Raw genomic sequence first — 23,367 nt, forward strand, 5'->3', positions numbered from 1 at the left:
CTCGGAAACCAAGCCATTCTGGAAGTGAAAAGATTGCCTTGTTCAGGGTACAAATGTGACGGTAAGTGGGAGTAATTCGTTATTATTACGGTGTCGTGTTTAAATGAAATTTCCGTATATCCATTTAGTATAACATATCTCAAATCTTACAAAACGAAATATTTAATTTGTGTTAAGATTTTGGTCAATCTCGTTATATTATTGCCAATTTTTGCGATGACACATTGGTCACGCTTTACATTGCTATTGCTACTCTCGCTGATGTTAATCGAATCTGCGTAGGAAATTTTGGTATGTGTTCATGTATTCTTTTATGATTCAGTGGCTTACGTCGTAATATTTTAACTGCCTGTAGATTTGGAGAGGTTCTCATCCAAGATGTCCTGTACTGCTTTTTCATCAAGGGACGCGAACCGGTAACTGGACGCTTGAACTTTGGGCTCTACGGAAACGCTGGCTGTATTTCCTAGTTCAGGGGCCATCTCAGAACGGTTTTCAGCTTCAACAGCTGTTGTGGGTTATAATTAGAACAAAATTAGGTGGGTGTATGAAAGTCATAACTATTATAGAGTTGCAATAAATGTTTTTACTATGTTAAAAATTGATTTTGTTTTGTTTTTTCCTTTGACCAAGCCCAAGAAAATTACATTAATTATGATTATTATTTTGTAATTAATGGAAAAAGGTAAATTTCATTTACCTTCAAATTCTTGAATTATCTCAGAAAATATCTCGTCGTCCCATTCACTCAATATTTCATCGAAATCTCCAATGTGGAAGTCAGGGTAAATTTCCCTCTGTTCCTCCATGTTGATGATTTCAAAAATAGTTCCATTAATTAATGTATACATACACGGTGATGAGACCCAAAAAATTCAGCGATGTTATGCTCATTTGACAACACTTTTTAACCAATCAGATCAGGGAACATACCTACTTTTATGTTACAATACAGGATACACATGTTCCAAAAATCTCAATGACCTGATATGTTTCATTTATACATTAATATTCATATATGCACCTCAACACATGATGACATCACTTCAGTACTAATACACTGGCGGACCTGGTCTCCATTTCACGAAACAACCTATGCTCGTAGAGATTTTTACCTTAAGCCTTAATTAAGGAAGGCCTCAACTTTCAAGAAATTGAAAGAAGCTTGCGTAAACAACCTGTGTTCCGTGCTCACACTATACAGCTCAGTGAATTGCTTTCCCGTTTTCGTATGCCCAGACATGCCGTCTTTTCCCTCATCGATATATTCTTGACCATCACACCCAGGGTACTCATCCGTTCCTAGTCGACACACAGTCTTTGAAACTACTTTCCTTGTCACTAAATATAATTAATCGTTACATGTCCTTTTTTTCACTTTCGCCGAGCATTTTTAATATACTTGGTATTTTACTTTGACAAAAATATATATAAAAATATTTTTAGTGTGAAACTAAGCATGAATTTTAAAAATTAAAATAACGTATACATCGATTCTATCTTTTAGATAAATACAGTATTTTATCACTCAATACATAACTAAAAGCTTTTTCTCAACCTCAGTTGCAATTCAGTTCACAATTTCGTAAATGATTATACTGATACAGTAAATATATCTTCTATCACACGACTACTCCTGAGCACGGTTGAGTCATTCGTTTAAGGCGCCACCAATATCTGCGCAGAGTTGCGTCCCTTCGGCACGACAGAAACCTATGACCGTGGGTTCGAATCCTGGTTCGAATTATGTTACTAGGTTTGTCAGCACCATACCCGTGGTAGTGACTTTCACCAAAATGGTAAACGTCAGAGGCCTGAATCACTTTCTCCTCACATTAAGCTGACACGCCGGGATAACACAAGAATACTGTTCAAAGCGGCATTAAACCAAACTCATTCACTCACTCACACGACTTAACAAGACACATATATAACGACATCCCTTGTTTTAAAATCGATATTAGGAACACTATTTTCTTATGAAAAATGGTATCAAATAATTCATAAACGTACGAATAGGTTGAGGATCACACATGTGCGAATGTCAGAAAACTCTGTAAGCAGAAAATCGGGGTTGATAAACTTGCGCATGATGACCGTAATGTAACAACACCCACTGACATATGTCAGCTTTGAGATAGGTACTATGCGGATCCAGCAAAACCATATGACTCTGACCAGTTCGACCAAGACTTTTAACATGGTGTTGACCATGAAATTGAGAAATTAGCCTTTAGTAATGAAACTAATTCATGTGTTGATAATGTACTGTGTGCTGAAATATCCGTGTACAGAAACTGAGGCGAAACAAATCACCTGGCCCTGATAATATTAACAATGAACATGGGATGTTTGGTGGTGAGCTGCTCGTACGGAAGTTAGCACTATTATTAAATGTTATTCTTAGACTTCGGGACACACCTGCAGCCTATAGACACGGGGTAATTATATCTGTATATAAAGGTAAAAAAGATAAATCAAACCCTGTCAATGATACGGGTATTACGCTAACATCTTGCCTTAGTAAGCTTTTTGAGAAAATTCTCCTAGAAATATTAGAAACGAGGACATGCCGAAATGCCTGTAATTTTCCCGAGATGTTGCAGTTTGGCTTTGGGAAGGAGCACGTGTACGGTGCTGTCATGTCGCTATTTACCGTCATGGAGTGTGTACAATGTTTATGTTAACGGAGGATCATGTATCTACACAGCATTTCTAGATAACGAGAAAGCTTTTGATCGAATATGGCACTCGGGTCTCTTCGTAAGCCTCTGTCATCTTGGTATTAGAGGTAACATGTGGTCTCTGTTACATCTCTGTAATACTTCCATGTATGCGTGTGTTCAGTATAAGGGCGAGCGATCTGATGTATTTGCTGTTAGACAATGTATAGGTCAGGGTAGAGTTATCTCAGCTTGGCTTTTTCTTGTGTACATAAATGACCTCATAACTGAGTTTCTTCCGTTAGATACAGGAATAGGTATAAATAATGTTAGTTTACCATGCATCAGTAAGCAAGTATTGATCTATGGAAAATAATGATTTTAACAAGAAGGTTTTATGGATGTGAATTACTACCTCCTCTACATAGTATAGATCTTGAATTAGCTGAAAGCACCCAGTGTTATTTTCCATGAAGGTTTTTGTTTTCTGCGCATCTACGTCACTCTATTATTTTCATAACAATAATTTACACAGTTTATGTGGAGTGTTGCTTTCAACAGCTAAGAAATATAAGCTACTGCATCATGTAGGTCACTACATTTGCCCAGGGGAATTCCCCGCGAATAAGATGCGGAGAAAGATTGTATTAAATGAAATAACTACCCACGAGGAAGAAATGTGGAAATATAAATTGTCATGTAGAGCTGACCTGTTTGGATATTCTAAAGTTCACACAACGTTTACTCATCGTGTGCACTTCAACATTGTAATGTTATATCCAGAATTGAGAGAAAGATACAATATGTAATAAGGATTGGATCCCGAAGCAAAATATCAAAAGGATGCAAAAAATGTAATACTTTCGCTAATGCTTATTTTCACCTAACCATCTTAAACTGTAAATGTATCCTTCCAGAGAGAGAAGTATTCTTGTCCATTTTTATGGATAATCGTGTTGTTGAAATGTATGTTAAAATAGAAATGATGGAAGACCATGATATGTTAGCATTCTTTCTCGGTGCAGATAACAATGACATTGACGAAATAACGTGGCATTTCATTTTTGTAGAATGAAAAAATTAATAATATCCTAAACAACGTGTGGTAATATTACTATTGTTATTAGGTCTCACTGTTTATAGCCTATATATATGCGGGACATTGATATAAAATATAAATTTGATTATTTTGTTATTTGAATATTTAATTACGTAATTTTTATGTTTTTTAGAATCTTCGGATGTATCTGGAGGAAATAAAGTCATTCATTCATTCAATTATTCTTTCATTGTTTTAAAAGCGATCACAGGAACACTTTTTTATAATGAAAATGATATAAATTAATTCATAAACGTACGAACAGGTTGAGGATAAAACATTTGCGAATGTCAGTGAATGAATTGCGAAAATATTATTAGAAACATTTATTGAAGTATAAAATATAGGCGTGACCAAGTAAGGCTTGGGTCGAAATATGCTGTAAGTTGTAAACTATAATGCAAGCCACATGACTACAACCAGTGTTTCTGCTACGTTTACATATACAAAGAAAATCAACACTTTCACGAAGTGAATGATGATAAACTGAAACAACTATTTATCATACATGTATATTGTATAACACATACACATAGACATAGTCTTACGATCTCAACCTTATCGCTAAGGCTGACATAGACCTATTGTTGCTTTGTGAATCCAGTGTAACTTCAGACGAATGTTATCTTAATTCTAACACAAGTGAACCACAGTAATTATATTTCAGAGGCTGGCCTACTTGCGCCTTTATATCCAAGTTCCATGATCGTTAATTGGATTGTCAGCACTAACCCATAATGTAATATGAGGTAAATGTTAACGTCACGTCGTTAAATAACTGAGATATTGCTTCAAGGATTTAAACATTGACTGGCCAACAGCCTTTTAATATGTAGAATTCTGAATCAAAAGAGCCTACATGTATGTACCCAATATCACCCCTTGAAGGTGATTGCGGTATTGATCGCATAATACACCTCCAGCGCCATGCTTTCACCCTTATCCAGATATGCTATCACTGCTGGGTGATCTTAGTCCTTACACATCGATCTGAGGGTTAATCACACGACACTTCGTGATATAAGTGACACACTTTGTGTCCAACACACCCACTCACTAATCACACAGCACTCCGTGGTATAAATAAAATTCTATTCAAACCAGTATTAAACCAAAACTCACCCACTCACTAATCACACAACACTCCATGGTATAAGTGAAATACTGTTCAAACCAGTATTAAACCAAACTCACTCACTCACTAATCACACAACGCTCCATGGTATAAGTGAAATACTGTTCAAACCAGTGTTAAACCAAACTCACTCACTCACTAATCACACAACGCTCCATGGTATAAATGAAATAATGTTCAAACCAGTGTTACAACCAAACTCACTCACTCGCTATTCACACAACACTCCATGGTATAAGTGAAATACTGTTCAAACCAGTGTTACAACCAAACTCACTCACTAATCACACAACGCTCCATAGTACCGAAATACTGTTCAAACCTGTGTGATTGGTTCACATATTCATCTAGTTTACATAAATGATATTCCTAATCACCTTCAAAATATTACAAGGTTATTCGCAGACGATACATGTGTTGAAACTTCATCTACTGATATGGTAGTAATTGAAGACAGACTAGATCAAGACCTTCTCTCTCTCTCTCTCTATGCTAACAGTGCCATTGAACATGTAGAAACCAACAAACATCTGGGGTCACGTTATCTCAAGATACGAAATGAACTGCACATGTTTCAATTATTGCGAGGTAAACAGCGGAAATGGTTTCAGCTATGCGTAAACTTAAATTTAAATTAAATAAATATAGTCTGTCAAAAATCTATCTGACATTTAAAAGACCTATTCTGGAATACTCATCGGAAGTATAGGGCAGCTGTTCTGCTTATAACGAAAATAAACTTGAATTAATACAACTTGACGCTGCCAGAATTGTGACAGGTTTGATCAAATTTGCCTCGAGTGAAAGTTTATACTTCGAAACCGGCTGGCTACCACTAAAAGAGAGACGAAAAATTAAAAAAACTTACGACAGTGCACAAAATAATAATAAATGAATGTCCCTCATATCTAAATGCTGCATGCAACCCTCCGTTGCGGACTTCTTCTCAGCTGTAACAGCGTTGCGTCTCATTTATTATGTGTAACGACTGATCCTCGGTTTCGATTTCAGTTGATGTATATGGATTTCGTTTATGTTTCGAAAGTTCATTTTGTGTTGGTCATGTTTTGTCTGTGAGTGTTGTGACGTTCTTTCTCTGTAGTTTTCATTCAGCTTTCTGTTGTCAGTTTTTGGTTATATATAGTGCACTTAAGCATTGCAAAATTATACTTAGCGCGTAACCTCCCCGCCTGCCTCTATAGAAAACAAATATATTCTGTTAAATAAAGATGCCGGTAGATATAGCGCATTATAGACAGGAGGTGGGATTATTTGCTTCTAGTCTCTATAGGAAGGTATCTTGCAAATTTACATAGTACTTGCTGTTTCTCTCTTCCTGTTGGATCTATAAGCTAAGAACGTCTATTATAGTAGTGGTACTTCTCTTATGTTGCGGGCATGTTCACCCAAACCCTTGGCCAGTAAAATATGGTAATTTACAGATTGTTCATCTAAATGTAAGGAGTTTAAAGGATAAGGTAGATCTACTCTGCACTGAATTTCATTCATACCATATTATTTGCTTAACCGAAACTTGTCTGCATGACGGCATACCTACTATTGATATTTCAATTCCAGGTTTTCATTTGCCAATTAGAAACGATCGACCACGTCGAGGCGGTATATATAAAAAACAATTTATATGTTTAAAACAAGGATCATCTGTGCGTAAATGGACTCGAAGCATTCTGGGTACAAGTAACATGCAAGACCAGTAAATACGTAGTAGGGACATTCTATAGGGAAGATAAAAGCGAGGCCTACTGGGAGTTGATCATAGATCAGTCAATATGTAATGCAAGTTTGAATATACCAACTATTATAGCTGGGAACTTTAAACTAGATATTCTTTGAGAAAGTAAGAGCAAAATAGATCACTTACAAGCAATATATGGGTTGGCCCAAATTGAGCCCACCAGGATTACACCTACCTCCAGAACCCTGATTGATTAACTGTTCGTAACTAATGCAGACAGTGTGTGGAGTTCGGGTGTATCCGATCCTATATGTAGTGATCATTGTCCTATATTCGAAAAAATTAAGGCAAACATACCTGGCAATGCAAATTTTAAAAGAAAAATCTATAATTACAACATAGCTGACAATGAAGAAATAATGATAGCTTAACTGAGACAAAGTGGGATCATTTGTTATCATCCAGAAATGTTGACGTTATGGCAGAATGTTTTACCCGGACAATTACTGAAATGTGTAACAATTAGACCTAATGATCCACTATGGATCACTAGTGAGATACGTCGACTGATCAGGAAACGTAACAGAATTCATAAGGTTGCTAAAAAGCGTAACTTAGATTCTGACTGGACTAAATTTCGACAAATAAGAAACCGTGTTATCTCCTATGTTCGCACTGCAAAGAGAAAATATGTACTCAAGATTGATAGTAAAATTAATGATGCGTACGGTGAAAAAGTATGGTGGCGGCTTGTTAAAAAATATCTAAGGGGCACCAGTAATACAAAATGTCCTCCCAGATTAGATTAGATTATTGAAATTAAGTGCTTTAGCGATATCATATCCACTGGCTAAATTGTTTAATGTATCCCTTGATAAGTGTATGTTTCCGGTAAGTTGGAAAGAAGCTTCCGTTGTGCCTATTTACAAGAAAGGTAATATTAATGAATGTAGTAATTATAGACCTATAGCTCTCACGTTTTGTGTGGCTAAAATATTCGAAAAATGCTTTTTCAAATATGTTTTTAATTACTTAAGAAATAATAATTTGCTCACAAATCTTCAATCAGGTTTCATGCCAGGAGATTCTACCGCTAACCAGCTGACTTACTTATATGATTTTATTGCTAGAGAATTGGATAAAGGCAAAGAAATCAGAGCAGTCTTTTGCGACATCAGTAAGGCCTTTGATAAAGTCTGGCACAAAGGCATTATCCATAAACTCAAATCCTATGGTATTGAAGGGAAATTATTGAGATGGTTTGAAAGCTACCTACAACATAGATGCGAACGGGTTGTTATCAATGGGTATAGTTCAGACTAACGACCAGTTACGGCCGGAGTTCCACAAGGGTCAGTTTTAGGACCGCTACTGTTTCTAATATTCATAAACGACATTATAGACGATATTGATAGTAACATAAGATATTGTATGCCGGTGACACATCCCTATATGTCGTGGAAAATGACCTGAATCCAGCAGCACATTGTCTGAATAACGATCTAAGTAGAATATCCTCTTGGGCAGAAAACTGGCAGGTCGATTTCAATCTTAATAAAACAGTATCTATCCAATTTTCCCGGAAGATTCTTCCGAATGTAAAACCAGTTTCGAAAATGAGTAACACTACTGTTCAGGAAGTTCATTCTCATAAACATCTAGGACTTACTCTCCAAGAAGATTGTATGTGGAACGATCACATTGTTAGCCTAGTCAAGAAAGTCAGTCCAATGATTAACTAAGTAAGGATAAGAAATTTATGGATGAACAACTTCTTTATTACAATAAGAGCGACGTTTCGGTGTAGGTTCTAACACCTAGAACCTACACCGAAACGTCGCTCTTATTGTAATAAAGAAGTTGTTCATCCATAAATTTCTTATCCTTACTTAGTACTCCAACTTCTAAATGCCTATCAAAGAAGTTACAATGATTAACTGTCTCAGGAGTTTCAAGTATCGTTTAAATAGAAAAACACTTGAAACTATGTATAAATCTTTCATATTCCCGATATCTGATTATTGTTGCCACATATGGGACAACTGCACAAAAGAACAGGCGTTACTACTTGGAAAACTAAATCTAGATGCACTCAGAACTATTTGTGGGGCTGTTCGTGGCACAAGTCACGGTAAACTTTATGAAGAAACAAATCTTACGTCATTAGAAGAAAGAAGGCATTTTCAAAAGTTAAATAATTTTTTTTATATTGGTTAACAATCTAGTACCGGACTATCTCTCATCCTTAGTTCCAAATAGAGTGTCGGATGCAAGTGATTATAATTTGAGAAACTGCTCACAGCTGCAAACCACAAAGTGTAAATTATGCCAAATCATTTATTCCAGTTAATATTTGGAACTCACTACCTATTGAATACACCAATGGCAGTAGCTTAGGAAGTTTTAAAAGTTTTATAAAAAGCAATGATAGGAATGGTATATACTTTGATACAAATCATGGATCAAGATTCTGTCAGGTTATACACTCCCGTCTCATGCTTGGCTGCAGTGATCTTAACGCCGACAAATTTACCAGATTTATATCCGACAGCCCGAGATGTTGTTGTGGCTATCATACGGAAGATGCACTTCATTTCTTTCTTACGTGTCACGTTAACAGTACAGTAAGGCAAAACATGTATTATTTCGTAAAAGGCTACGATTTAAATTCAATTCTAAAAGGTAATTCAAATTTAACGACAGTAACAAATCTTAAAATTTTGAAATCGGTCCACAGTTTTATTCTATCTTCTTGCCGATTTAGAGATTTTGTCTGAGATGCTGGCTTTGCTATATGATACTGCGATGTCGTTGTGCTGAATGTAATTATTAATGTAACTGTAGTTATGGAAGATAATCCAGTAATTAAGCACTTACAGAACAATACTTTAATGCCAATTATGCAATGTATGCTATTTCTCATGTCACTTTTAATACATTGCTATTTGTATATGCATCATGTTTGGGAGAGCTATTCAGATAAGCAAAATCCTGCTTGTTTGCCAATCCCTCCACTTTATGGAAATAAATATGTTTATATGACGACTGATCCTTGTCGCGACAGATTATGGTGATTATCGTCGATCATTTGGAGATTTTACTCTGGCGCCTCTAACGCTCTACAGACAAGTACTATCGGCAAAAGATAACTAATTATTTGAATGTAGTTGTCGTTGAGGTGTACATTAACAATACCGTGGCGTTTCATCTGAACGCAACATCTAATCATAATGAAATTTCACATTATGCATGAATAGCACGATATGCGCGTACACACAAAAGCCAAACGCTAAATAATGCCTCCGAGACAGTATATTAATGAACAGACAATATCGCGAATTGTGAGTAAAAGGGAGGGGGGACGTTAATTTCCCCAGTTGCCCGAAAATCAAAGATTTCTCCATTATTGGACAAGTACCCTCAAACGAGTGGGTGTGCAATGAGACCTGGGCGTGACAGGCCTAAAAAAGAAATACCAACACAAACTCGTCTCTAAATCGACATTAATTGCAATACGAAATAGATTCAACTCCGTTCCGCGTGAAAGCAAGGCGTCCTGCTAAAGGGTTTATTTGTTGTTTAACGCCGCACTCAGCAATATTCCAGCTATATGACGGCCTGTGAAGGGTGTGAACCTAACACCTTACATTGTACCACAGGCGGCAAGGATTGGGGTGGGCAAGGCAACATCAGATACGGTAAGCCGTTACACCCCGTTTGCAGACGAATCAAGGTTTGTTTTTCAATTTGAATGATAGTATAAAACGCTGTTGGCGACGTAGCGGCGAGTGGTATGCCAGGGAAACAATTCTTGACCATGGTCAGTATGGACAGACAGGCAGCAGGCAGGCAGGCAAGCAGGCAGACTGCGCCAGACATGTACAAATTATTCTGTATTGCCAACGCTTTGTGCAACCCATACATCCCCAAAACCATTAGTCTGATATGCGATGCCCAGTTAGGACGTTTTCTATCAGTAATGGATAATAACATTTAATAACACAGATATGGGTATCTGTTTGGACTCATTTGTATTTTCTGAAGCCAATATTTAACGCATTTTACATAATAAATAGTATGAAGTGGATACCTGCCACATTCATCGGTATGGGGGTGGTAGTGTAATGATATGGGGCGGTATCAGACATGCCACGCGAACTGATTTGGTTATTGGTAATGGACATTCGAATGGCCAACGATATGTCGACGAAATTGTGCGTCTTGTCCTTGCGCCATTCGCTAGAATTATCGGCACATATTTTGAACTGCAGGATGACAATGTCAAACCACATCGTACTCGGGTCGTCATCGATTATTCCTGCCGAGGAGGCATACGGACATTGGACTGGCCCTCTTAGTCCCCTGACATGTCCCCAGTAGAGCATCTGTGGAATGTTCTCGGGCGGAGAGTGTAGGCCAAAGACCCAGCACCCGCCAACAATGCCAATGGAGTCTCTTCAGGCGGAATGGCGTGCAATATTAAGGATAACCACACACAAGTTTATCAACAGTATGTCATTAATGTGTCGTGCATGTATCGCCCAACTTGGTGGACACACCAGATCTCCGAAATTATTTTAAGACATTTATCGTTATTACCCTTTCACTATCATTTCACCAGTTTCCGTATTTTTTGTCGGTTGTATATATTAAAGGAAATAAAAACAGTAGTACGCATTCAAAGTCATTTAATTACGTGTGAATACTGTCGAAGTTATGTATATATCTAGCCATAAAGATTTTTTAACGCGTGGCTCAGTTGCTATCATGTCTACAGTAGTCCCTCCTATACGTGCAATTACTTTGTGACGAGGCGATTATGTTTGCAAACACCTGATCGATCGTTGTTCGCTGGATGTAATTTATTATCAAAATCTTTAGATGTCTGTCACTGTGATGACTTCGTCTTAAAGTAATCAATCGGATATTTCTTTACATTTCTATTGTACCAAGTATTTATGCATTATTTGAAGTAGGACTGTCACTGAGTATCGGCTGAAGTGATTTTATAAGTTTGAAAGACATGAAGCGTGCCTCGTGGGAGGTTTAAGGGAGGTTTAAGTTTCAACTAGACTGATAGGGGCGTATAGTTGCCCCCCAAAGAGACAAGGCACAGTAATAATATTACCTTTATTCCTGTGTTGTTAAGGAGTGAGTTATCCGTGGCTTTATATTGTCCATCGATGATCTGAGCCATACATTTACCGCTGGTGAGAGTGTCGCTCTTATGGATCATTGTTGACCAGGAACAAGGTGAATATATCATGGAAATATTTTATAATATTCTTTTTGTTGCGATATTATGTAGGTTATACACTTACTATTATGCCTTCTCTATTCTAAAAAATGTAGAAACTTAGTTGCAGTAAATCAAGATGAATATGTTCTAACTTTGCGATACACCATATGCTAACATGCTAGAATAGCAAAGAGGACATATCTTCAAGCATAGAAACAGCATAATTCCTATGGGACACTACATGTACAACGTTTGCGTTGTTGGCAGATAATATTAATCTGGTTATATTACCTTCATGAAACATCACAATCGACCCATGTCAATGCCGATTTATACAAATATGTACCAACAGATGCATGTTTTCATTTTCAACCCCCGCGTCGCAACTTTGTTTTTAACCAGGGGTGGATTATTTTAACATGTATTTCCACACATCCAAGTATCAACTGGATATTGCGCACGGTGGCTATCGTGTCTGTACAGCTGTGTGTGTATGTGTGTGTGTGTGTGCGTGCGTGTGTAATATTATACTTCCTTTTTGGTTTTCGAGTGCATTTTAGATGTCACTGTATTGTACATATATGAATTGCTGCAAAAGAGGCAATTTGATAGCAGGGACAAGAACGTTTTTCCTCGGAATGCGAAGATGGGCTATAGTATGTAAATAAACTTGTCAGCAACAACAAAAAGGGGGAAAACCGCGTCGCGCGTCATTTCAGGCCAAAACCCAAAGACCATAAACTTTAAATTTTTGGGTGGCCTTAACTCGCTTTTTAAAACCAGCGGTGGTTCCGGGGACCAATTATTAACCCAAAACTGACAGGTGGATTTTCTTCCAGGTGGTCTAGTACATGAAAAGTTAGGAATGTGATACACTGCAGTCTACACACAGTGTTCACCAAGAGTTCATCATGAGAGGAGCCATGGCGGAATATTTGGTGTCTCTCCTCCTGATTCTGATGCCTCTGTTGGGTGTGGATGCTCAGACTAAACACTTTACTGGAGGATCAGTGAGCTTCAAGTTCGTCGATACATCGAAACCAACAGAGTATAAGGTATAGGCTTTATAATCACGTTTATGTTGTTATAAATGAGATGTACATCTCTAGGCCGTATACACATATTTGCAAGTATTCTTGCTAGTCTGTTTTTATTATCACTACATTCCGCAAAATATTGCACAAACAAACGACATATATCCGATAATGAAACTGATATTCAGCCATACAGGTGACAGTGATAGAGATTAAACTATCATGAGAGGAGCTATGGGGGAATCTTTGGTGTCTCTCCTCCTCATTATGCCATGTGGAGAAATAATTTAAGTTTCATATACAAAAGCATTGCAGGAATAATATTGGCTGTTGCTTCGAACGAGGTATGTCATTGTCATTATACAGTAACGGACATGAATACTCATTTTGCATGTTTTAACTTACTTACTTTAAAGGGGGTGGGGAGGGTCACGTATGGCCCAGTCGTCTAAGGCGCCGCGATTCGCTGTGCAGTGTTGCGTCCCTTGGGTACGCAAGAAACCTTTGATTGTGGGTTCGAATCCCGCTTCGTCCCGATTATGTTTCTAGGTTTGTCAGCACCATACCCGTGCTCGTGGGTTTCACCGCAGTGGTAAACGTCTGAGACCTGCATCACTTCGGGCTTTCCTCCCATATTAAGCTGACACGCCGCGATATAACTGGAATAATGTTAAAAGCCGCGTTAAACCCCACTCACTCACTCACTTACTTTAAAGAGAATGTAAGAGACTGATATTTGAATTAATTTTCATTTGTACAAACATCCTACGTCAATGGTTAAAGAATCAGTTAGCCATAACATGCACGGTGATCGACCGTTTTGTTCAAATTGATCAGGTTTCTAAACATATCCCTCTTCCAGATCCAATTAACGATTGTTACCGGGTGGACGTTGGGTCAAGGACCTTGTGGCGAACACTGTTCGATTAATGACGTCGGAGGGAGCACAGTTGTAACTCGAAATCATATGTTAGACATGAATGGCGATGTATATTTTGGAAACTGGAGTTCGGAGGCTGCATTCCCGAATAGTAGCGTCACTTACAATCTGATCACTGACAAAGTATCCAAGAGACTCACTGGCGAAGTAGCAGCCGTAAATGTGCCCCTCGGGTGGGAGCAGGAAATAGCGGAGGTCATTCTTGAAGTCGATCCATTACGACAGTATACAGATATTGTGTAAGTATAATCAACTTGTTATTTACTGTCAAATTATTACATATAATACTACGTTTGTCATCTTGTTCAGAAGGTGAATGTACGACTGTATTTTAAGATAGCTTGCACCAATGCTCAATCTATTGTTCGACCAAAGTCGCCCAGATGAAAAATTCTTTCTGCATCTTTATTTGGTCAATAATGCATGCATTCATATGTAATCGGATGATGATGTTCCCCGTGATTTGAATTTTTACTTCTTTCGACTATATAAATAAGGCGAAGCACTTGGTTTGATTCCCAACATTGGTACACGCACTTGTATGCAGGCCTCTTATGTGGATTTGTCGCCTTTTTGTTTAATACATTTTTTTATTCAAATAACGACAATGCGGCAACGCGACAATGCGAAAAATGGCCAACATGTCGCATTGTCGTGGTTCGGTTATTTTTTTTCACTTATTGCTTGTTTTTGTCAGGTCGACGATGCGACAACTCGACAATGTCCCTTCTAGGATTCCATAGTAAGGGGATACAAGTGCTGATTCGATGTACTTACGTCCATACAATGTATCAGAATACATATATGATGAAGGAAATAATCTTTGTATAAACACCATGGGTTATTGTTATAAAATGATTGTACCTTGATATAGAGAGGATGTTTCTTGTGTCGAGTGAAATATCATGTTGTAGAAATAGTCCCTCCCTCCCCCCTTTCTCCCCCCCCGGTCACGAGATGAGAGAAACATGATATTTCACGAGACACATGAAATATCCAATTTAATATATACTTTTTGTGTAGTTTTCGCCCGGAAAATTAAATCTTTTCATTACAAATGTAAAATCTTGAAACGTAAATTCTCCCTACCTAACGCACAGGGACGATTCACCAGTTTTAAAAAAAAAAGTATCAAAAGATATTAAGGGTGACGAAAATTCTTTGTTATAACAAAAATGGCACTTTGCGAAACGAACAGTCTCGATTGACGAGTTAAATGAGAACTTAACAGTGATATTAACTCCATAAATGACCATCTGACCATCATTATTTTGCCTTCTTTTGTAACGTAAAAAAGACAGCAACAGTTTGTGTACGGGCGGGACACTTACGATTTAGGGAGACAATATAAGGGGAGGTAACCCTTGTATGACAATACTTCCGTCAAAGTGTTACGTTCACTGCAGTGAAAGATCAAATTTCATGTTCACTGCAGTGAAAATATCATTTTTTTCAACATAGTCTTTCACACTAAAGTACATAATAAAAATTATTTTAATGTCATTGAAAAAATGCACGGTTCTGATCCAACTTAATATATCAACAGGCTGCACGGTTACTCCTGGAAAGACTTTGACTATGGTTACACTGGCGACACAAGATTTCACCTTCAAGTCAAGATTAAGGCACAGGAACGCAATGATACAGGGCAACCGAACAACAGCCCTGTTGCGATGTTTAAGCCTACATACAAGTAAACCAATACTAATATAGTGTGCTTCATTAAGTATAACTGATCGGTCTTTTCCCAAATATGAAATGAGCTCTTCGATGGCATGACAATTGCTCCCACAATCTCTCATGGCCCATATTATAATGTTCGTACTATATGCTTTCAAAGTATGAGATACAAAGTGTGAGAAGTAAGATAAGTGTTGACGTCAAAACGTTTGTATGTGAAACTAAATACAACACATACTATAGTTTGCACGTGCCTCACGCTGTAGCGTCACACACGTGCGTTGGGTGCCATTCCTGATTTTGACACTTTCAAGGAAGGTCGATTAATTTCTGTGGACCATTTTTTCTGTCAATCTTCTGATTCTCATACTTGATTTCATCTACATCGAGCGGAGCCTCTATGGGCTATTGGCATGCTGATTACATATGGAAATTGTCGGAAGCCTGCGTGCAGTGGCCAATACATTCAATGTTTCTGTCTGTGATGAGCAGACAATGGATCGGGTGCCAACAAACCCAAACTAGAGCGTCCCAGGTCAACAACAAGAGTACAGGATCGCTTGATCAGAAACTAGGCATTACGAAATCGAGCTTAATCTTATTGCTGCAAACTTTCATCAGGCTACCGGGTTACTAGTTACGGGTCAGACTATTAGATATCGTCTTCATGCAGGTCACGTGTCATGTTTTCAGAGGAGATTAGTCCCGATTCACTTTGATTGGTGTGGTCCTGTCTGGCGATGTCGACATGACATGAACCTCACCACAACATTCATAGACATGTCCAGCAATGAGCCCAGACCTTTCCCTGTTGAACATGGTTGGGCCATGATAAGGAGTCGTGTGCGTCAATGTCATAGGTCACCGAGAGCGTTCACTGAACTTAGCCAGGCGCAGCAAGAGGAGTGGGACAACGTCCCTTGCAATGTTTGACAAATCGTGGCGGTGTTACGCACTACTGATCCAAAAACGTCAACTTCCGCCCAGAGAGCGGAAGGTCCGGGGTTCGATCCCCGGTCACGTCATATCAAAATACGTTAAAAGATGGTACTTGTCTGGCGCTCGGCATTAAGGGACTAATGTTTCTGAGTGGGGTATTCGTGTTAAACTGCAGCATGGTTACTCAGTGAGCTAGCAATATAAATCGGCATCAGCCCGGACTAGTACAAGCAGCCACACAAACACACACACACGTACATGCACGTCGCTATATAAGTGCAATAGTCTTGGACGCGACGTTAAACCCCATTTCACCTCACACTTACTGTCATACTTCACTACCGTTCGTAATGTGTTCCAAATTCGTTCACTATTATTATATAACTATTACTAGAAAGTAACGTCTCTTTCTATTTGGAAATGTAAAGTTATTTTCGAGTGTTTCCTCATTTTTTGAAGAGTATATAATGCTTCCAAGTCATTGATATGTGCATACCTTCAAGTACTCACACATCGTGAACTCATATCACCATTAACACAATAAACAGAGTTGTGTTCTGTGTATTGATGTTCATTGAAAGATACATTTGTAAGCAAATATTGATTTTTGAAAGTTTTGAAACGCATAAATGTCTGATTATAAATTTATGTCTTCCAGAATTCTCTTGAACAGCGTAACCGTCATCAAACTCTCCACCATGGACAAGGATGGGGATTTTGTTCAATGTCAGTTAGCAAAGTTCATAACAGCTGGTGGTCTCCCGAAGCCACGTAACACGACCATAAATAAGGTAACAGAATATGTTCATGAGATACACTTCAGAGTAAATTTTCTTCAACATAAATAACTCTGGAGACAAGGAGTATATGCGTACCTTTTAGTTCATGTGAACTATTTAATAATGGTATCATAAGGTTATGCCGGTCAAAAGAAAGTAGAAATTGATGGATAGTGAATAGGTGTAAATACCTTTGCCGAAGGAAACCGTATCCCGTTTGAAAATCGATAGCTCAAACACACCCAAAATCATCTGATTGTAAGACGCCCTCGTCGTGCATTTTGAGAAAAATTATTTTCGAGCATTTGTACAAAACGTGTTTTTACGATATGGTGAGATGAAAAAGCACAGAGGGTACAGAAAGCAAGAGGGTGAATGCCAAAAATATCACAGTTCATAAAAGCGCGCGAGGATAAATGGCAAGGATATCAGCCGAGAAATATAGAATGATCTTGAAATGGCGCTAATGAGTAGCTGACTGAACCAGCGAACTGACCATTGCCAGACTACTGGGCACACAAGGGACAGTCCAGGAAGTGGAAGACTTTGTGTTACCATCCTATAAGAGGACCACCATCTGCACACGTTACATCTGCGGTTGACGCTTCCCGCCGGCGTTGACGGACTAGGACGCCACATAGGACTCACATTGTCAATACCATTACGTACTGAAGGAACCCCACAGCAGAATGTCCGTGAACCGTCAACATTTGCAAATAGACGTCATTGGTCTCCTTCGTGCGACGCTGGCAGCGATTGAGCGAGTGAGTTAAAATTTAACGTCACATCGGCATTATTTCAGCCATACAGCGACGAGAACAATTTAATATATATATATATATTTGAGTCATGAATACAAAGTTATATTAAAAATCAAATTGTTGGCAGTGATGTGATTCATACTGGTTAGTAATGTGGGCAATTCAACTCGTTCCATCCTGATCGGCGGATGCGGGAATTTATCGACAGATAGGTGAACGATTGGCTCTAGGATGCACTTCTTTTCACCATCCATGGACATTTGAACTCCAAGCGTAACACGGATGTCATTCATTCGTCACAAATCGCCCCTTTCCGTAACCTGCAAGAAAATGAATGTTATGTGCGAAAAAACGACAAATCAATCAGAATACGCGTATGATTTCAAGTTCTTCGTCAAAGAATCCCTCAGGAATAATTTCTGTTTTCAAATATGTCTTGCATCTACAACTATTGTATATACGTCCGTGGTTCTACCATACTGGATAATTTCGCATGTCCTGATGTGCTTTAAATTGCGTCTGAAATATAAATAATATATGGGGAAATATATTTGAACCATTGCGCAACGAGTTGACAATTGTTTTAGGTATGCCCGTTTGCGCTAAGACGGAACCCGGTTGCAACACACACACACACACATACACACACACACACACACACACACACATCACACACACACACCACACACACACACACAATATAATAATGGAACATCCCATATCGTTGAAAGTTTCATCAATTTCACGAAGCGTAAGACGTATATCCAAAATATACATTCTCATTATATAGAGGGGTATCATAATGAATAAGAAGCTTATTCTGAGTAGATACAACAAAACAATTATACATATATTTTAACTTTACATCAGCATAATCCTGAGAAGATGCTGGAGCCTTTATATCTTGTTTGCACTGTTGAAGCTTATCATCTGAGTGTGAAACTTCAGAGCACAAACTCATTCTCTCGTTATCAATTTTACCTCTGATGACATGCTTAACAGACCAGAAGAAAGACGTTTGATTAAATTAGCAAACTTTGCAAACTTTGACTCTGATAAGTTTCTTGTCTGTGAAGAACAATTGTAAATTTAAATATTTTTCATTGCCATTCAGAAGTTCAGATTGATCATTCACTGATTATTTTGTACGAAAACCTAAAATGACAGATGAATAAAACAACATAAAAAATGGCTATGGCATTGTTCTCTTTTTTAATCCATTTCCTAGACTGCCTTCACTTTGGCCAATGTTGTATCCTACATCCTGACCATCAGACCAGGTCATGTTGTTATAAACTGTAGGCACATTTGGAAGCTACCTTGATGCCTTTATCGACACGATATTTGAAGAAGAAGTCCTGTTGACCATTACATGTGATAGTTATAATCCTCGATGTGTTTGATCGCTTCTTGCTAATTCATCACAAGTGCCAATGACATTGATTATATGATTTAACTTCAAAATATTTTTCAAATGAAATGTGTCCATTTCGTCGTTTTCTCTTTATAAGCAATCCAAGTCGATGTATACATTCTTTTGTTCAGTAGTGTACTAATGCAGTGGCTTTCCATCTTGATTTTTTGTAGACTCAGACGGTAGTATTTGGATTCTGTTTTATTTTTCAGGACTGCAGCATAGAAATCAGTGCCTATGAATCTGATCACTTCTTTGATGGAGGATGGGGCGCGCTACCTGTTAAGATCAGTGACTTTAACACCAAACCTATAAGCATCAAGGGGTATAGTCGTCCAGTTATACCAGTTGGATCACAGTCTCTCAGTGATATAACGGTTCAGGTAAGCAACTCATCGTTAGTTTAGTTTAACAGGCAGTTGACCGTGGACGACATCATAACATTTTGTTCTGATTCATGATTTCAGTTCATGATACAAACTCTGAAAATCATAGAGGCGCCTGAATTTGTGGACCCCACAAAGAGTAGTCAACATGTGTTCTACGTTTATGTTGGTTCAACACTGGAAATACCTCTCCATGCTAAGCCATATGATACGACCAAAAGGTACGTGATGTGATTCTCACTATGTCTTTTGTTCGCACTATACTTATGAACCTAGTTTCCGGATCTCGCATGTCCTCTGACGACGTAACCGAACGATTATGTTTTTAATAAGAGGGTTGTTTCTTATTCCAGTGAGATTTCTATCTTCAATTTGAGATCAATTCCAAGGAGATCATTTCCTATACCACCACTGCAATATGACACAAGTCGCAAAAGTGATGGCATCAAATATGCACTAGTGAAATGGCGTCCAGAGATAGCAGATGTTGGCACCTATGTCCTCAGTGCATTGGTAACGGATAACTTGGGGTAAGGATTATTCTGCTTTAGTCGTTCTGTTAGTCTTTTATTCCACTGCATTTTCTCTTTACACAATGTCGCTCTGTAATATGGGACGAACTTTCGACACAAACGTTTTAAATTATAATCAGTCAAAATTACGGAATCTTAAACCTTATGTGAGGCTGTCCATTATCATACACATGAGCGTGTGGAGACCATGTTTGGATTTCTCGACGGTCCACGTCGAAATGGGTACTTGAACTTGAGGATTCCAAAGAGCGTCACACGACTCTTGCTAAAACCGTGTTTGGTAAGGGGGATACAACATTCAAGGACTGAGTAAAGCTTTCAAAAAGCTATTTGGTAGACTTGTCGCGGACATTCCCAATTTTGACGAATTAGTGACAAAAATGTTGTCTGATGCATTTACCAGTGTGCTGGAGATTATGTCAATGTGAGTGTCAATCAAGTGTGGCCTACTCCTTTTCAATCACTTCCTTTGCATACTCAACGGCCATTGCCTGGAACACCTCCGTGACTGCAGTGAACTGCCTACTTTAAGCTCACAACTCAAATCCTGTCTCTTTGGACTTTCTGTCTCCAAATGGTTTTCTTATTGTTAAGCGCTTTGAGCAAGCACTATGCATGGATATATGCGCCATACAAATGGACTAATATTATTTGCGTACCCAAAATGATCTATTTGTGACCCGCTCAGAGTCTAACTTGATAAATGTAGTTTGTTGGTAAATAATCTTGATGGATCCTCATCCGATTGTTCATTGTTCAAATTGCCGATTGCCGGGGAGAAAACATTACAAAGATGTTACATTGGATGTTAGTTATTTAGTTAGTTAGATTGTAGACCCCATGGGAATTCCGAGTTAAAACAGGTCGTTCTACCCGACGGCGTGGATGGTTTCTCACGATTCCAATCCTGGTTTTGTCAGGTCAAGACTCGACTATTTACAGGCCACCGTCACTCAGAAGGCAGGTTGCGGATTGTTAAAAAAATCGTAGACTCTGAGCTAAATGAATAAGAAAATAATATGGATAAGCCGGTCGAATTATATCAAGTCGGCTAACTGCTCCTTCGATTTGAAGTAGACTTGACATTCACCAATGATTGAAAAACACGATGAAGTGTCAAATGTGGATGCATTCTATATACACTTTTTTATAAACATGTTTTTATTCAGCAATCGCATTCTTTATATTTTTCAGAAATGACGGACATGATAGGAATTACAACATCATTGTCAGAGGTGAAACATCGTCTGCAGATAGTAGATAAGTTTCTAAGCGTGAAACAGTAAGACGATGAGTTGTGATATAATAAAAATTCCACGTACATCTTCGTGACCAACATAATCTCCATTTTATATATAATGTCTCAGTCTAATATTAACTATCGTACATCTGTGTTCACGTTTATATTCACATATAATGTTTCTCTGCTTCGTATAGACCTTAACTTCACAACTCCTGATGTTGGTACGTTGGTAAGTATACAGAGTCCCATTAAATAGTTCTAGTTCATTTTGAGGCGGCCGGGTAGCCTTGTGGTTGAAGCGTTCGCTCGTCACACCGAAGATCCGTATTCGAGACACGACATGGGTGTCCCCCGCCGTGATATTGCTGGAATATTGCTAAAAGCTGCGTAAAACCATACTCACTCACTCACTCTAGTTCATATTATGTTCCTAAGGGCCCGACAATATGATATTGAGGAGGAGGGAGCTCAGCCCCTTAAAACACACGAGTGAGTGAGTTTGGTTCAACGCCGATTTGAACAGTGTTTCAGTTGTATCAAGGCCTGTCAGAAAGTCCGAACTGATGCAGATCATAGAATTTTACCACTTTGGTGTTTCCGGCACTCCTAAGGAATGCAACTCAAGTATGCTCTGAAAACTATGCTTAACAAATCAAGAGATGTATTTATGCACTATTGATATATCAATAACTATACACCATTGTTTACAATGCCTAAAACAGGACGTAGATCCAATTTGCTGACGTGCAAAGACCTGCGCATATCAGATGTTTTCTGTGCAATGAGATGCCCGTTTCTGGATGTGCCCAATGAAAATAAAACTTTTAGCATGCTAGATATACAATAATTTGTGGTAGAATTGCTGTGAACCTATGAAACGTCATTATGGACATGATGTGCCCAGTGATTGTAGAAATGTCTTTTTCTTTCTTTTCAGACTCAACCCTTCTTTACATTATTCCCCACTGATATTGTAATACGGTGCCTACAGAATTCAACATGTTCCTTCCCTATTTACTCTACAACTAGACGCGCTGGGTAAGATGATTGCTTTTTAAAAGGGTAACAAATATGCGGATAATATAACGCAAACAATCAATTTCTCTTGTAAATGTAGTTTGTAATGTATATATATTCTAAAACCAAACTATGATGTCACTCAATACATAATATGTTTCAAGTTATATATGACCTCCCAGGTCCGGAACTGAAACTGTTTACGAAACAATTATAAGTGCATTACTATCAAGAATGGATATGTTGATAACGCACAACAGGCCTTCCGAAGACATCTTTTAATGATATCATGGGAATCTTGCATGTATCTTAAGTAGCATTAACCATTACGACGGTGTATGAAGTCCAATCTTATGCACGTTTACACGTACGTTAATGGAAGTAGGATTTCTTGTTTCACGCCTTAGCTGAATTTGTTTACTTTCAGATTTTACCAACTGTAATTTGATTGTGCCCTCATTTTACCTGACGACGTTGTCTATCAATCACGTTGCCAAATACGACGCCTTTATAATTTGAATACTAACGTCTCGTTTAAGATTATTGCATTCATAATGCGACGTGCATGCACGTGTGCGTGTGTATGTGGCTGCTTGTTCTAGTCCGGACTATTGCGATTTTAAAGTGCTAGCCCACTGAGATACCATGCTGCAGTTTAACATGAACACCCCAGTCATTATACCCACTCCAAACCGACTTATTTTAGCCTCAAAAGCGCCAGGAAGTGTAACAACAAGTCTTTTTCAAATACCAAATGTCATATATAGAGACTAATCTCAATAGTTCATGGTATAAAACGTTGTACTTTG

The 23,367-nt window shown here is 38.2% G+C and overlaps 1 protein-coding gene across 1 annotated transcript in view; it reads left to right on the plus strand.

The window, feature by feature from the left end:
- Positions 1-12,755: 12,755 nt before the first annotated feature.
- The window catches only part of LOC139444267 (neurogenic locus notch homolog protein 1-like), a 33,771-nt gene continuing 23,159 nt past the window's right edge, over positions 12,756-23,367 (plus strand). The window contains exons 1-10 of the mRNA XM_071225193.1: positions 12,756-12,887; positions 13,729-14,045; positions 15,353-15,499; positions 17,084-17,216; positions 19,592-19,762; positions 19,847-19,986; positions 20,119-20,295; positions 21,493-21,533; positions 21,736-21,770; positions 22,479-22,579. Of these exons, the coding sequence (XP_071081294.1) occupies positions 12,756-12,887; positions 13,729-14,045; positions 15,353-15,499; positions 17,084-17,216; positions 19,592-19,762; positions 19,847-19,986; positions 20,119-20,295; positions 21,493-21,533; positions 21,736-21,770; positions 22,479-22,579 (1,394 nt within the window). The remainder of the gene's footprint in view (positions 12,888-13,728; positions 14,046-15,352; positions 15,500-17,083; positions 17,217-19,591; positions 19,763-19,846; positions 19,987-20,118; positions 20,296-21,492; positions 21,534-21,735; positions 21,771-22,478; positions 22,580-23,367) is intronic.

This window comes from Haliotis cracherodii, unplaced genomic scaffold, assembly GCF_022045235.1.
Source record: "Haliotis cracherodii isolate W230 unplaced genomic scaffold, xgHalCrac1.p SCAF_5, whole genome shotgun sequence".
Taxonomy (NCBI): Eukaryota; Metazoa; Mollusca; class Gastropoda; order Lepetellida; family Haliotidae; genus Haliotis; species Haliotis cracherodii.